Below are 14995 nucleotides of genomic sequence, written 5' to 3' on the forward strand. Positions count from 1 at the left end.
TACCTAAAGCAGCACATACACAAACATACTGCTAATAATTGGTATAGAACTCATTAAATGTATGACTCCTTTTACTCTGCTTCCTCATCTGAAGAGCCAAGGTGCTTCCCCACAATTTTTTGAAGCAAGCTAAGACAAGATTTCATTCACTTAATACCATGTAGCACTTTATAGAAGTTCAAAGAAGATCTACACTCTGATAAATGTGAAAGCCTTCTGCTGATAATAGTTTAGTGAACTTCAGACCAAGCAGTTAGACTGATTAATTAAAAAAAAAAGGGGGGCAAGATTCAATGTGAGAAGACTGGGAATATCACTTTTAAAAAAGGGATTTAACAATGCATTGTGGTAAAGTCACTGCAGAACACCTAGCTGAATACTACATATGAAAAAGCATTAATTTTTCTCCAAATATCGAGTCTTTAAACCAAAACAGGGAAAAATAGAAATAGTGCACCTGCCCCTTATCTCCAGTGACAGAATAATCAGCAAAAGTGTCCAAATACTAAAACAGTCTCCAGTACATGACAATTTTGGTCTTTGTGTAACACATACATGGATAAGGGGAAAAAAGCCCAATGTACTATCTTTGTGTATTGTGGTGTGCAATTTTTCATGTTGGATAGACACAGATCTGTTAAGACCAGTCAAGAAGGCACACCGCACCAGAACAGCCTGCGTAAGGCGCTAGACAGGAGGGCTGAAGCTGGCACATTCCCACTATCAGAAAAAAAGCTGAATCAAGCTGAAAAGACAAGTTACATGCCATCACTTTTCACACTTCCCCTTTCCCCTTTCAGAAACCAAACTAGCTTTTGTAAAGGAGAAAACAGCTGCTCTACAAAAATTAAAATAAACATCAATGAACATATAGAAATACCACCTGCCTAATTAGAACACACTTCTAAATACCTAAAACCATTTCAGATTTCTGAAGATACATGCAATCTACAGAAGTACCTATTTCACAGTTCTTTCCAGAGTAGCCATCTGGGCAAGCACAGCGATACTCGTCTGGTTCAGTGTTCATGCAGGTTCCACCATTCAGGCAGGGATGGTGATTTCCACAGTAATTCAAATCTGGACAGAGAAAAGCATCAAATAGTAGGGAACACATCTCACCATTTTCATCCCAAGGCAGACATACAGATGCCTTTGTAGCTTGAACACCATTCTTCTACTTCATTCTCATATTCCATGAGCTAGCCTGTCATCTGGTAACTATTCACAGAACGGGGAAGGATGAGCAAAGACACAACTGCATGAATTAATTACAGTCACGGTCAGTCCAAGCCTTTTGTCTTAAATATTCCTATACTTACAATGTTTAAGCAGCACCTGCTATAGAAGAATTAGGCACAGAAACACTCAGATAGTTGCAAACTAGCAGAATATAAATGGTTAGAGAGTTAAGTTAACCATGCAACTTAATTTATTTTTCCTGTACATTAACGTTAAGTACCTTTGTTACAGAGCAGGCCACCCCAGTTGGTTTCACAATTACACTGCCATGGTTCATTACAGCTCCCATGAGCACAGCCTGGGTAGCGGACACACTCATCACAGAACTGTCCTTGCCAACCGTAATGACACCTAAGATGTAAGTTGACATGTTAAAAGTTAGCAACACAATGCTTAATTATCAGCATTACAGGTATTTAGAATGTTACCATTTTCAATAACAAGGGTTGATTGTTCACTGTGCAACAGGTAACACTATTTCTGTTTAGAAGGGACATACTAGTCCTGTTGAACACCCTTACTGGAACTAATCTTGCTCGACTGTTCTACATACCATAGCAAAGAAAAATGCCAAGCCCTGTCTAACAAGAACAAGTTTTCTTTCACAAGAAGTCTCATCTTCAATCACCTCACATAGGAAAAAAACTCTGATTGGTATAAAAGGAGTTGAAATTACTTTTAAAAATGAAATTGCTGGCTTACTGCATCAAGAACAATAGTTTTTCTCTATGAAAACAAATTTCAAGATATTAACTAACTTGTTCTAGAATGCTACAGTCTTGAAATACAAGGGCAGCCAGAGAGGCAGCCATCTTGTCCATTTTCAAGAGAACCTTAGTAACAAATTTTTTCTATCCTCAGTGTTCTCTAGTGACAAACAGTATTCTTTGGAGATGAGGAGAAAGAACAGGAAAAAAAAGCCATTAATAATTAATTTGTTTTTAAGAGAGTTGAAATATTGTCAGATTTCTTCAGAGACCAGTATCTTTACATTACCTATTAAAGAATTCTGCTAACAAAACCACAACTAGTAAGCCTCCTCTTTTAGGCAAAAAAAAAAAAAAGTTCTACTTGTTATTTTTGAAGTACTTCATATAAACAATTTAAGAACTGTACTAGGAACAACAAGATGCACAAAACCGCACTGAATGGAGTTGGGCACATGCATGCCAGTTGAGCCCTAATGCCTAGAAGGAAAAAAAACGAAAAACATTAGAAAGGAAACTGTACTCTTATAGATTTAACACCACCATTCTGTTATCTTCATGCCCTGAATATCATAGAAGAAGAGAAAATACATTCTTAAGTCTTTGGAGCATGGTGAGAGCAGACAAGAAGTGTAAATGAGGATTCTTGGTTCCTTGTGAATCAACCCACTTCTACCATTTCAGTAAGCTGTATCAATCCCAGAAGAATAGAGCCAGTTAATGCTGGCAGTATGTTAAATTTCAACTAATTACACAGCAGAAGCAATCTAGATGCAAATCTTTTTTTCTATAAAGTTCTAGAACTACTTTGAGTTCTTAGCACCACTATTCGGTCCTCATTCAAACCTCACAGTTACAGGATTCCTAAAGGAGAGCCTCAGCTGCGTACCTAGACCAGAAGCTTATGATCACTCATCCAAGCAGGGCTGCAGAAGCCTGGAGAACACAGATTTCAGAAGAAGTTTTCTTTTGCTCTATTAGCAGCAAGAGGAAATAAATACTGCTCCTGCTAAATTTGATCTCTTCCTTCCTCCTCAAGCAAAGAAAAACCTTTTCAGGGACTGGTAATAAACAATAAATAAAAAATAAAATAAAATAAAAAAAAGTAGCACTATAACTCACTTTACTGGCCCTAACCCAAATCTCCATCCTTGCCACACCTGGCACTACTGCCATTAATTTACCATGACTATCCAAGCCAGAGCCAACATCCCATCCACATACAACAAGCATTTTCTAGGGCTGAAAGTCTGCATCATGAAACAAATAATCACAGTAACTAAATTTGGTTCCCATACCCAAAGGCTAGCAAGTTTCTTTGTTTAATGCTGCACTGGTGATTAAGAGGGCAAAGAAAAACACAGTCACCTCCCAAGAACTTGAAGGCATCTTAAGCATCTACTTGAGTTTGTAGGTATTCTTGACTTCATTAAAACTAGTTCAGCAGAAAAGTGTTGCTGCTTTTTCACAGTATTAAACACAGTAAAAGTTTGCTGTTAAAGTTACCACCAAGCCTGAGGGTAGTAGTTTCTAGAGACTAAAAGCAGTCAGTAAGAAGGAACACAGTGTTTACAAGTCAAAAGGTTACTATGTGGTAAGCTGATCAGCCTTCAGTTTATAAGGAAGAGTAAATTAGGATTTCCTCTTCAACAGGAAGTCTAGTTGCATCCTACATTAGCAGGTGCTAGAGCAGCTTTAATCCCACTTCCTTCTAAAAAGATGTTTACACAGATCTCAGCTCAACCCTAGAGCAAGATGTGATCAATAAAGTGAAATCAATTCAGAAATGGGTACATTGTCATTTGTGAGAAAGATATAAAGCCAAGGCACAAGGATTTAAAAAGGTTAATGATCCACTATAAGAAGCCCAAAAGGCAGATATAGAAAAACATCTTCGATACAAAAATAAAAACCCATACAGTTTTAATGGTGGACTAACAATTACTTCATCTCTGCTGTCCCCCTCTTTTTCAAAGTTTCTGCAATCCTAAAGTTTTCACATCTGACTAAATAAGAAAACCAAATGTAGAGAATTCATAAGGATTCCCATTGTTTGACAGACAAAGAAAATTCTTATTGGAATCAAGATTCTACTTCCTTTGTCCTTCCCCTCTGCTGACTTCATTGGCTCTGACTTGTCTTTACAACCAAACACATGCAAAACAAAATCAGAGCTGGCTTAATCTTAGCCCTTGCTGGGTTATTAAAAGTACAAAAGAAGTTACCATAAATAGATTGTTACAGTTTAGTAACTTCCTGATGGAAGGTTGAAGTACAGGCATATGATCCCACCCAGACCAAGTGTGCCTTCAGGTCAGGATTTACACAGGGACAGTGCAACAGAAATTGAAGAACATTCGCTAGTTATCTTGAAACTAAGACCTTGCAGAAAAGATCTTCATAATTCTACCAACATGCTTCACAGATTCCATTTTCCTTAGACGAGAATCTGGTAGCAACAGAAAATGAAAATTCAAACACAAGGCTGGAGGAAGAGGAGGTGGCAGGAGTTAACATTAGTAAAGCTTCTAGATAACATTTCAGTCTTGAGATTAGAGAAATTGCAACTATGCAGGAAAAATACTATTGTCACTGACAAGTAGATAAATCCACAATAATTCAACTCATAATGTATACTTGGTTACAATAGGACAGTGGGGCTTCAAGCAGTTAAACTCCAGGATAAGGAAAAGCACTTTCTACGGTAGATGTCAATGTGTTTTGAGTTGCAAATTTAGTATCAAGAAACCCTGCAGAAGCACCCATCACTACACACAATTCAAAGATACATACATTCGTAGCCAGCAGCAGAAGCAAGGAAAAGCAAGGAAAGGAGAAACAGAAGATTTGAGGGTTTTGCTTTTCTTAGGGCTATTAAAAAAAAAGCTAAACTGGTCAAGTTAAATTAAATAGAGGTTTTTCTGCAGAACTGTTTTCCCTCTGTTCTTCTGAAGCAGTCCTAGTAAACAAGCTGGTATTAGTCTTTGCTCTTCTGTGAGGAGGTTTGTTTTAGAATTTAGTGAAAGCTAAGTTGAAATTTCAAAATCAGATGGCACAAAATTTTCAAAAGATCCCATGTAAACAGATACACTACTTGTATGGATAAACTGGTCTAAGTAATCTCATCTCCTTTGGGCAGGGGGTGGGACCCTGATTTTATGATAGAGCCTTCAACAGCAATTATGGAAACAATGTGGAAAGGTGAAGAAATTAAAACAGATGCTGCTGGTCTGTAAATCATGGTCTCTCAGCACCTTGCATTATTAACAACTCCTTATCCAGGAGGAAGATGCCTATTATATAGCAAAAAGTTAGGGTGCTCTCAACAGTTAACTTTACCAACTCAGCTGTTTCATACTATCATCACACATGGTTTATTCTTCTGGTTCAATTACTTTTGGTTATCTGAGAAAATCCATATGGCAGGTCTCATTCAATTACTGAGCTACACTGGTTAACCCTAAGACAAGACTTACAATATACAAGAATGAGAAGATACCCAAATAAATTCTGTTTTACATCCAGCTACAAAGATTTGTCAGCACTTCACGTTGAAATAAACTACCAACGTGAAGGAAACCAAAGCCAAACTATTTTTAAAGCTTAAGTCAGAATATGGAGCCTAAAAATAAATTAAAGAAATCCTAGGGAGGCAGACAACGTGGTGTAAGCCTTTAATCACCACAGGTTACATCTTACTGGTATAATGCACATCCCACAAAAGCTGAAGATCATTGTGACAAATTCACATATTTTTATAAGCAGGCTTTTTGGAGGGAGTTTCTCCCACTCATATTTCAAGTAGAAGCTGTGGACAAAACACTCAACACAGGAAAATAAGGCAAAACAGTGACATTAAGAACAGAAGCAAAATGCATCATTCAGGGGTGGGGGAGAAATAACACTCTTAAATGGAAAACCACTAAATTTTCTAATGACGTGAACAGGATGGTGCTGCATAGGCCAGAACAATAGCTTTATATTAGTTATTTACTTAAAATAACTATAAAAAGCCTGTTTAATCTTTTAAGAGATTAATTGTTGCATAGCAGGCAGCAATATGGTCTAGCTGTTAGATCCTACAATTGTAAGCATCCGGATTCAATATTATAGCTAGTATGATGCTCACTAAAAGGTGTCACAGGATTGTGGCCTCACTTTCCTACCTTTAAAACAGGCATGATAGTTTTGTAGGTAGGGGAAAAGAAAGAAAAAGTCATTAATGAACTCAAATATTTTAATTATCTGAAACCTTGTAACCTTTTCCTCTCAACCTCAGCATTCTTATTAGACCAAAAGACACAAGCCTTTCTCTACAAATTTTTTTCTTTTCCAATAAAGGAAAGTGAACATTCTCACTCTGGTACTTCAGAGTTTTGTGAAGGAGCTGTTAGAGAGGATGGTTCAAAATTGTTTAGCCAGAACATGAGGAAACATTACTCAAGTAACTTGCAGTAAGTGGCTTTAAGGGTGTGTCTATATTTGCACTACTTCACACCGGGAGCATGCTCTTTAAATGAGCTGCCTGATCATTCCAGTTGATGATGTGTTGGTTCACATCAGAGCTGCTTTGGAACAAAGGAATCTGATTCATTTTAGTTTAGTTAAACTAAGGTAATGTAAGATAATGTGTGCCAGGAGCACACAATGTATTCCAGCTGCAAACAGGCAATCAGTCCACAGGAACAGACTAGAGCTGTCTAAAAATTAAAACCAAAACAAAACAGTGTTTTTAGTATGGATACTGGGTTGTCAGTGCTGCGCTGATCTACTGTTCTAGTTGTACCTACTACTGTAGGTACAAGTTAGAATAATACATGTTTTCACTTCCTGTACACCAGCTCACATTGTCCTGGATGCAGCATCCACCCTTAGGATACGTTTTGTGCCTTCCTACCCATTAACCACCCAAGGATGTTAGTGAAAAGTGTGCCTCAGTTCCTTAACCAATAAAGAAACAACACAGGATTCTTTTCTGTCTAACTTAATGCATCTGCTTGTGAAATATTTGCCAACAATCCCAGAAGGCTTACCATTAGAACATAAAAAAAACAGTAATACAGATATTACTGTTTATGGTAACAGGCAAAGGAACTTTTATGATGAGACAATGAGCAATTGTAATAGTTTTCTAAGTTCTTTGAAACTTGCAGCTGTGATATGGTATCTTGCATCAAAGAAGAGACAGGAGAAGATGTCCTGGTACTGGTACCAAGTGCATTCCTACAGCTCTTCAGGGATCATAGCCAGTCTCAGCTCAAACAAGACTTTTCTAGTTTACCATTTAGAGAAGCCTTTGAGATTTCTTGCAACTCCATTCTGGAACAATTGTAGAAGGAAGCCACATTAATTAGATCTGGACAATCTAATTAGCTAGTATGGAAGTTCCCTATCTCTCACTTTTACAAACAGGCACTTTATTTCCTCCTTTTTTTGCAGTCCTCTACAATTTTTTGTTAATCCTCTACAGTTTGTAAATAGCCTCCTGTTTAGAGATGCCTCATCAGATTTCTTTGTACCCAAGAATGAACTGACAAGAATCCAACCATCTTAAGTTCAGGCAGAGTTCCCCAAAGCTGATGTTAACAATGTTAACCACCCAAGTGTCATGAAACTCAAAGTGAGACTATTGATATTGGTAGGCATCCTCCGGAAAAAGTTAGGAACAATCTTAAGCCTTTAACATCTAACAAAGTATCTCTAGAACACTATTGCACCCCAACATTCCAGGTAGTTGTAGCTTATTTTGCAACTCAAGCTTTCGTTTCTGCATCTCTGAAAATAAAGAGCTGAATGCAGATATAGTGACAGACTGAGGAAGGATAACCAAGTGGGAGAGTTCTACATCATTTGCAGACACTGCTGGACACAAGAAATCAGCCTTGCAAACAAGGCTGAAGTGGAATACAAGGAATATGGCACTGGACAGCAAGTTTGAGAAATCTGCTTCAACAGGACAAAATAAAATGTAAGTGATTGCATAAAACAAAACCAAACCAAAAAAAAGTCACCAAAATGGTAAAACCAGAATTTTGTCAGATTGTTCAAAAACAGCTCTAGAGTAAGACAAAGTATACAGATTAGCCAATTTATTTACTTCAGGATTTTTAATAACTGTGCTTGCTCTGCTTATCTTCCACAAATTCACATTCATGCACTAGTAACAATCCCATTTCCATTTAATTCCAGTTAGGCTACACATTCTGAAAAAATTTTGTACTACGGTTACGTGAAGTAAGACTTTCATTTCCAATGACATAATCTAGGTCCCTACCATAGGTCCAGAACCTGGACACAAGTCGAGCAGTATTAGGGACTTGACCATTTCTGTTTTGCTTTGGAAGACATTCAAAAGCCAACAGGAAAAGCAGAAAGACTTCTGAAAACACTATCATCCTGGCAGGGATGGCAACGTAGGCCAGCTGTGAGTTATATCTGGACTTCTGACAAACCCATCCCACTCTGGATCACAAGGAAGTAAAAGATGAAGCTGTTAAACCGTCAGTGAGCTTGAGAGGTAGCAAAGATACTCAAGCCATAGAATCATAGAATCAGTCAGGGCTGGAAGGGACCACAAGGATCATCTGGTTCCAACCCCCCTGCCATGGGCAGGGACACCTCACACTCAGTAGTTTTAATCATGGAAGGAGATTGTTATTTGTGTTTCTCTATTGTCAGCTTTATTCATTTCACAAGACAATCGACCCTGAGCCTGTTAAGCCATTAGATCAAACTTCATTCTTTGGACAGTTTAATGGAATTTAAAAAATTACTTCAAATTATGAAAAAACATAAAAAGCACCAATCATCATGGTTTGGCAATCATGCTTCTTTGACAGTGCTTCCTACAACACCTTGGGTTGGTGAAGTCAACAAGACCATATGGTCTGCCACTGCAGGCAGAAAAAAAAACCAGAAACATTATTGTGTCCATGTTGATTCCAGATACAGATTAAGGTTTGCTTTTTTGGTTGGTTGGGGTTTGTTTCTTATTTCTTTTTATTTGCGTAAGATGGAAATGTCTCCTCTTTTCAAGATTCAGCTATACTGTGTTTGCTTTCATTAAGGATGTAATTTTTGTTCATATTCAGTATGTTCCTCAAGACAGTTGGTACATGAACTTCCCCAACAGATGATGTACAGTTACAGCCAATAGTATACACTTTACTAAGTCTGCAGTCATTTAGCTACTTTTAAGATCTTGTTTTGGTGTAACACTTTATCCAAAACCAGCTCTAATTTACATTGGAACATCAAAGCATGGAGGGTAGATTCTTTCCACAAGAGTTCAGCTGACACCTCAGAGCCATTGCTTAAATCACCTGCACATTCATGCAAGTTAGGATGAAAACCATTTCCCGACTTCTTTATTTATAAATGCCACTGCAGATCTGGCAACTAAGTGGCTATTGACAGCAGTAGATTTCCATACATCTCATGCCCACGTTTTTCTCACATTTTCTTTTTCTTTCTGAATTAAAAAAGGGCATTGTTTTCACCTGTGAAATGACAGTGGCAACTGTCCAAAAACCAGGATGAAGGAATCTAGATTATAATTCAATAGCACCAAACATAGCAGTTGCCTTTAAATAACAGCTTCCTTTGTACTGCTGGAGATAAAGGTCATCTCTGTGAGCCTTATTTTTAGTTCAGCATAATTTTTCTACAGAAAGTATTATCCATTTGGGATAGAAGCAACATTTCTAATATAGCCTAATAACTATTACAGAATACAAACTAAAGATAGCTGTGCAAACAAGCTCAAGCTACCAAGTCACATTTAAAAAGGTAGGCAAGAACCTTCCGCAACACTGCAGATGGAGTGGCCATACACAAAGGCCATTGTTTTCCTTCAACCTGCTGATCACAGATCTATCACTTCCCAGACAGGTACAAAGGAACAAGGCAGATGGCACATGATTCATCTGAAATTTGAAGTCCCTTATTCCTTCCCCCAGTACTTCCTTCTGCATGAGAGAATCCATCCAACAGAATAGTGAGATTTCTGGTCAGTCCTTCAAACAACTCCCTTATTTTTGGAAGCTCTGCTTAGCTGGGCAGGTCAGAAAGAGACATGAAGGCTAACACTAGATGCTTACAGCATGTCACTCACAGGAGGAAGGAAAGGCTTCACTATTGGCAGACACCTTAAAAAGTTACTATCACCACCCAGGCTCCCATCTTCAAAGGTTTTGTAATTCACTTCTTTAAGTCTTCCTCTTCCTCTCCAACTTCTGCCTTCCCAGACACAGCTGGCATCACAGAGAAATGAAACCTAAGAAGGAAACTGCACCATCCCCTTTCACTCCCCACCGAAAGGGTACTGTCTTGTAGTTTAAATGCATTGCTTTTTGATCTTTGTTCAAAGGCTCCTTCCATTCCAAAAGCAAATGTTCACAGTCTCGTAGGACAATCCTTTGATGTCTACAGGATTCCAGAAAACTACAGGACATCCAGAAACCCTTACATGGAACAAAATTCATCACAGTAGGTTCCCAATGGGAACTTGTGTTCTTGGAAAGCTCAAGGGAAAGAATACTTCTTGCACAAGCAGAAGTAATGCTGATACTGACCCAGCTGTCAACCTCAATTTCTACTTGTAACCTGAAAAAAATAATCACCGACAGGAGGGGCACACAATACTTGAAATCCCATTGAAAATATTTAATGATAGGAAAAGATCACAAATAATATTAAATAGAAATATTCTCTCTTGCAAAAACAGCCATGAAACATTTTTATGGGAGACTTCATAGCTCTTCAAATGTTAAACTGCACATGCACTGAAGTGTTGCATTTCATATGCTAGATTTTACAGTTTGCAGTTAGATCTGAGAGATACAACACATCGAATCATCTACAAGCCAGCAGCACCTGATGGACATTTCAAGGCAGTAAGAAGCCACTCTGTGGTGTAATGATTTAAGACTTTATTATCTACCATACCCCACTGTCAGACACTTCAGGCTATCCAGCAGGATGGGACTTGTTTTTACATCAGCTACAACAGCTCAAGAACTGGCACTTGAGCCCCGGCTTAGCTCTAAGCACAAATCTAAGTGACTTGCATCCTATCTCTGCCATTTCTGTGATGGCTGCAGCAAACGATAGGAGGACAACAAAGCTTGCCACAAATGGTATTTGTCAGCTCTCAAGGGTTCCAGCAGCCAATTCAGTTTCATATCATTCCAGGCAAGAAGATTCAATACAGCTCACAAAGGAACAACTGCACAAATCTACCCTTTCAATGATGCATACAACTCTGACCACAAATAAACTTAAGAACTTACACAGGATTCCAAACTTGCAAGACCACCTTTGCCATTTTTATCACAGTCAAGAGGAAACGGTTATTTTTACCCTGACCTACTGTGATGGATGGATATCTGAACTTTTACAATGAAACAATCAACTCATCTTGCTATCACAGAGTCTGCTTAGGCTTCATCACAAAGCCAATGGAACATTTCAGAAGCTTTTCTCATATATAGACACCAAAAAATTTCGTCTGGGGCAGAAAGCTTAGGTTGGCGTTGCTACTGTATCACTATCACTACCAAAACCTGCCCCTTTTTTTGGGAAAGCCAGATTTACTAGTTTGGTGATCAAATACACACACACACACACACACATATATATGGTGTGTCCTAGGACTGTGAGCATTTCACAGTTGTGACAGTCCAAAGAGCAAATTCCCTTTTTTATAATACAAATAATACACAGAGATCAAAGCTCCTAAGGATTTTTGTAGAGAGGGGAAGAAATAATACCAAGATTATTCTCATTTGATAGAAGCACAGTTTAAGATTACATGAAACAAATCTGTTCAGTCCTATATATGCCAAAACCAGGATTGTAAACCAGTAAAAGTATATGTAGTTCTTGTATGTGTGAAATCTACTTCAGCTCTATTTCCATCCATGTTCCTGTATAGATTTTTTCCATTTTAAAACAGACTTTTAAAAAGTAGTAATATACATGAAAAATGCTAAGATCAGTACTCAAAAAAAAAAGTTATATTCAAGCATGCAGACTTACTTGCATTCTCCAGGTACACTGCAACCCCCATGGAGCAAATTACATCCTTGTTTACACACAGCTGTAAAGAGAAAGATTCAGGCATCAGTATAGGCTTCTAGGCACCCACTGGTACAGCAGCAATCTGCAAATGTTTAGCTAGGGCTTGTGTCAATCAGCCTATATGTTTTTTGTGCAAAGCAGACTGTCTTTAGCCACACATTAGCTGTTTCTTCCAGACAGCTATTTCACAAAACACAACCCCATTACAGCTCTTTTTGGATAAAAATAGGGTAACTGTTTTTAAAAGTTGCTACTGAAGGGGGTTTGCAGCAAAAGTATCACCACTGAAACATTTCTCAAATAGTTATTTTTTTCAAACTTGGTGTTATGCTGGAAATCTCAAACTTTGATGGATAAATATGACCTTGAGTAAGCCTTAAACATGGTCACCTCTGTCATTAATAGACTTTTTACTGAAAATTAATAGAAAACAAAACCAAGAAGCCTTGAACAGAAAAAGGAGTATGTCAAGTAATTTTAGCACTAATTATTCACTGAGACTGAAGACAAAACACAAAGAGACTTGATTAAGTGGTACATGAAAGAGATGGCTACACTTGAATTTCTGTTCACATTAAGAGCTATCGAAAAATGTTTCAGTTTTGCCTGTATTACACTTCAAACTTTTTCATCTGCAAGAAGAGTATTATGAGAGCATTTTTACAGGATTAAAATCTAGTGTATTAATAACATAATTGTTCAATAAAAATCTTGCATTAGCAGATGTAATACTTAGTTTTACTTTAAAGTAACACCACCAATGAACAAATTCAATTAGTAAAAATGTTTTACTATTTCAAAGCCTCTACTTGTGTAACCCTCACAGCACAAACCACAAGCAAAACTTTATCCTGTGCTGGGCTGTGCTCTTCACAGAGAATGTTTTTTCAAAGATTTGTATTCAAAGGACAAAGCCTGTATGTGTTAAAATTAGTATGCTACAGCACAAACTACAGAAATATCTCCTGCAGTTTGTACCTGTTACATAGGCACTAGAGTGAATATAAAATGAAGTAAATGATACTACCTTGTTTACATTCTTCTCCCATCCAACCTTCCATGCAGGCTTTGTTTCCATTTTGATCACATGTGTAGTGACCAACAAAGTCATCTCGAGGACCACAAAATTTATTGCACAGGGAACTGTAGTAATTTTCATCACACTTTACTCTTATTTGTACTTCAAAATGGGCAACAGGACCATTAAATTGTAGTGTCTTCCATCGATCTTCTGGATTGATCATGCCAGCATGTGCCACTCGTTCTATTAACAAGTCTTCACCTTTTAAAGAAAAAGGTAAATTCAACAGGTGGTAAGTTTGACAGCACAGAAGAGCATGCAAATTCAAATCAAAAGTAGCCAACTGGTTAAGAGAAAATCTAGTGAAGAAAATGTTAAGATGATAAAGATCTACCATATAACTGAAATTTCCTTTGCCTTGCAAAGTTCATTACAGGAAGGCCAATTTAAAAAAGTGTCCCAAAGGAAATATTAAAAAGCCCTGGAACATAATCCATAGGAAATAGCTTATTTTTCAAGGCAGCCAAACACACCACACCCACAAGCTGACAACTAGCAGCTTTATCTTGATCTGAGGCCCTTTTTGCCTCCTTTTTTTATTATAAAATTGCAAAATGTGCATAAACTAGAAGCTGAGATAAAGTTCTTTGGTTTAAGCTTAATTTTAAAAACAAACCAAAACATATAGTAACTCGATTTGCTGCAAAATTATTGTGCAAGAGTAAATGTTCTGGTATGCTTACATTGTGTAGATAAACTAGCTTGTTTCCATTTTACCATTCTCTCAACATTAAAGGCAAAAGATCCTTTACAGGCATTTCATAGAACCACGCATAGTTAGATATTTAACAATTTGAAAGAAACATGCAAGTGAACCCAGGACTGTCAAGGGGCCATTCACACCTCTGTATCCTGCTTATCCTTATCCCTAGTGGAACTGCCAATAACTACAATCACTATTGCAATACATTCTACAAGCCTTGCCCTCACAGAAAACAGCAGCACTATGGCTGCCAGGCTCAGTTACGGGGACTAAATGTGCACCACCTATTATGTACCACATGGGACAAGAGGATTCTAGGATATAAGATTCTGAAACTGCTAGTATGAAGTATTTTCATTAATATGTATTTTGTATTTTTATCCATTTTATTCTTTGCGTCCTTCAGTACTAGGAGATAATTATTGCCAGTACAGTAATATTATACGATTGCTTCAGTAAATGCTAAGAATAGGCAAAGCACAGCAAGGGTAAGGGTAGACAGTGAGTAACCCCACGTAATAGGAGTTTTCAAATATCTTCACTATTCAAATCTGGTAACATCCCACTGCATAAAAAGAAAGAAAAGGAACCACCAAAAGCCTGCACAGGGGAAGATGCTGTAATGATAGTGAGAAAGTCTAAATCTCAGATTACTAGTAATATAAGACAAGCTCGTAGCAAGCAATACCCAACTACCATCTTCAGCAAACGCATTTCACCTACCTACTTTCCAGAACTCATTAACCTAATCTGTTTAGAACAAAAAACCAAAAGGAGCAACTGTTTCTCAACTAGGAAGTTACTGACAGAAGTATCCTGTGCATCTCTTACCAAAGCTGCACTGCCCCCTCACCATATTAAAAGGACTCCAGCAACAATTATCAGCCACTCCAACATTAAAAGGAAAGCTAAAGAAGTAATGGGCTCTGCAATGTATTTTGTTATTGTAACAGCCTTTTTCAAACTTGCTTCTACCATAAAAATCTATCTTCTCAGAATTAGAGAATATTGAACTTAAAAAAAAAAAGGAAGAAAAAAAAAAGCTCTGTTTTAATTAAGCAATGAAGCGTTCTCCAATTATTAAGAACACAAAGTACCTCCCTGCCTTACCATTAAAAGTGGTATTGCCGTGTACAGGCCACCATTCATGCTTGCCCAGACTAGTCTGCATAAACCAAATAT

At 37.6% G+C, this 14995-nt stretch overlaps 1 protein-coding gene across 1 annotated transcript in view; it reads right to left on the reverse strand.

Annotated features, from left to right (window-relative positions):
* The window catches only part of JAG2 (jagged canonical Notch ligand 2), a 69325-nt gene that overhangs the window by 21972 nt on the left and 32358 nt on the right, over positions 1 to 14995 (reverse strand). The window contains exons 4-7 of the mRNA XM_054400257.1: positions 13057 to 13311; positions 11988 to 12048; positions 1463 to 1593; positions 961 to 1080 (exon numbers count right to left, since the gene is read on the reverse strand). Of these exons, the coding sequence (XP_054256232.1) occupies positions 961 to 1080; positions 1463 to 1593; positions 11988 to 12048; positions 13057 to 13311 (567 nt within the window). The remainder of the gene's footprint in view (positions 1 to 960; positions 1081 to 1462; positions 1594 to 11987; positions 12049 to 13056; positions 13312 to 14995) is intronic.

Source organism: Indicator indicator, chromosome 4 (assembly GCF_027791375.1).
Source record: "Indicator indicator isolate 239-I01 chromosome 4, UM_Iind_1.1, whole genome shotgun sequence".
NCBI lineage: Eukaryota > Metazoa > Chordata > Aves > Piciformes > Indicatoridae > Indicator > Indicator indicator.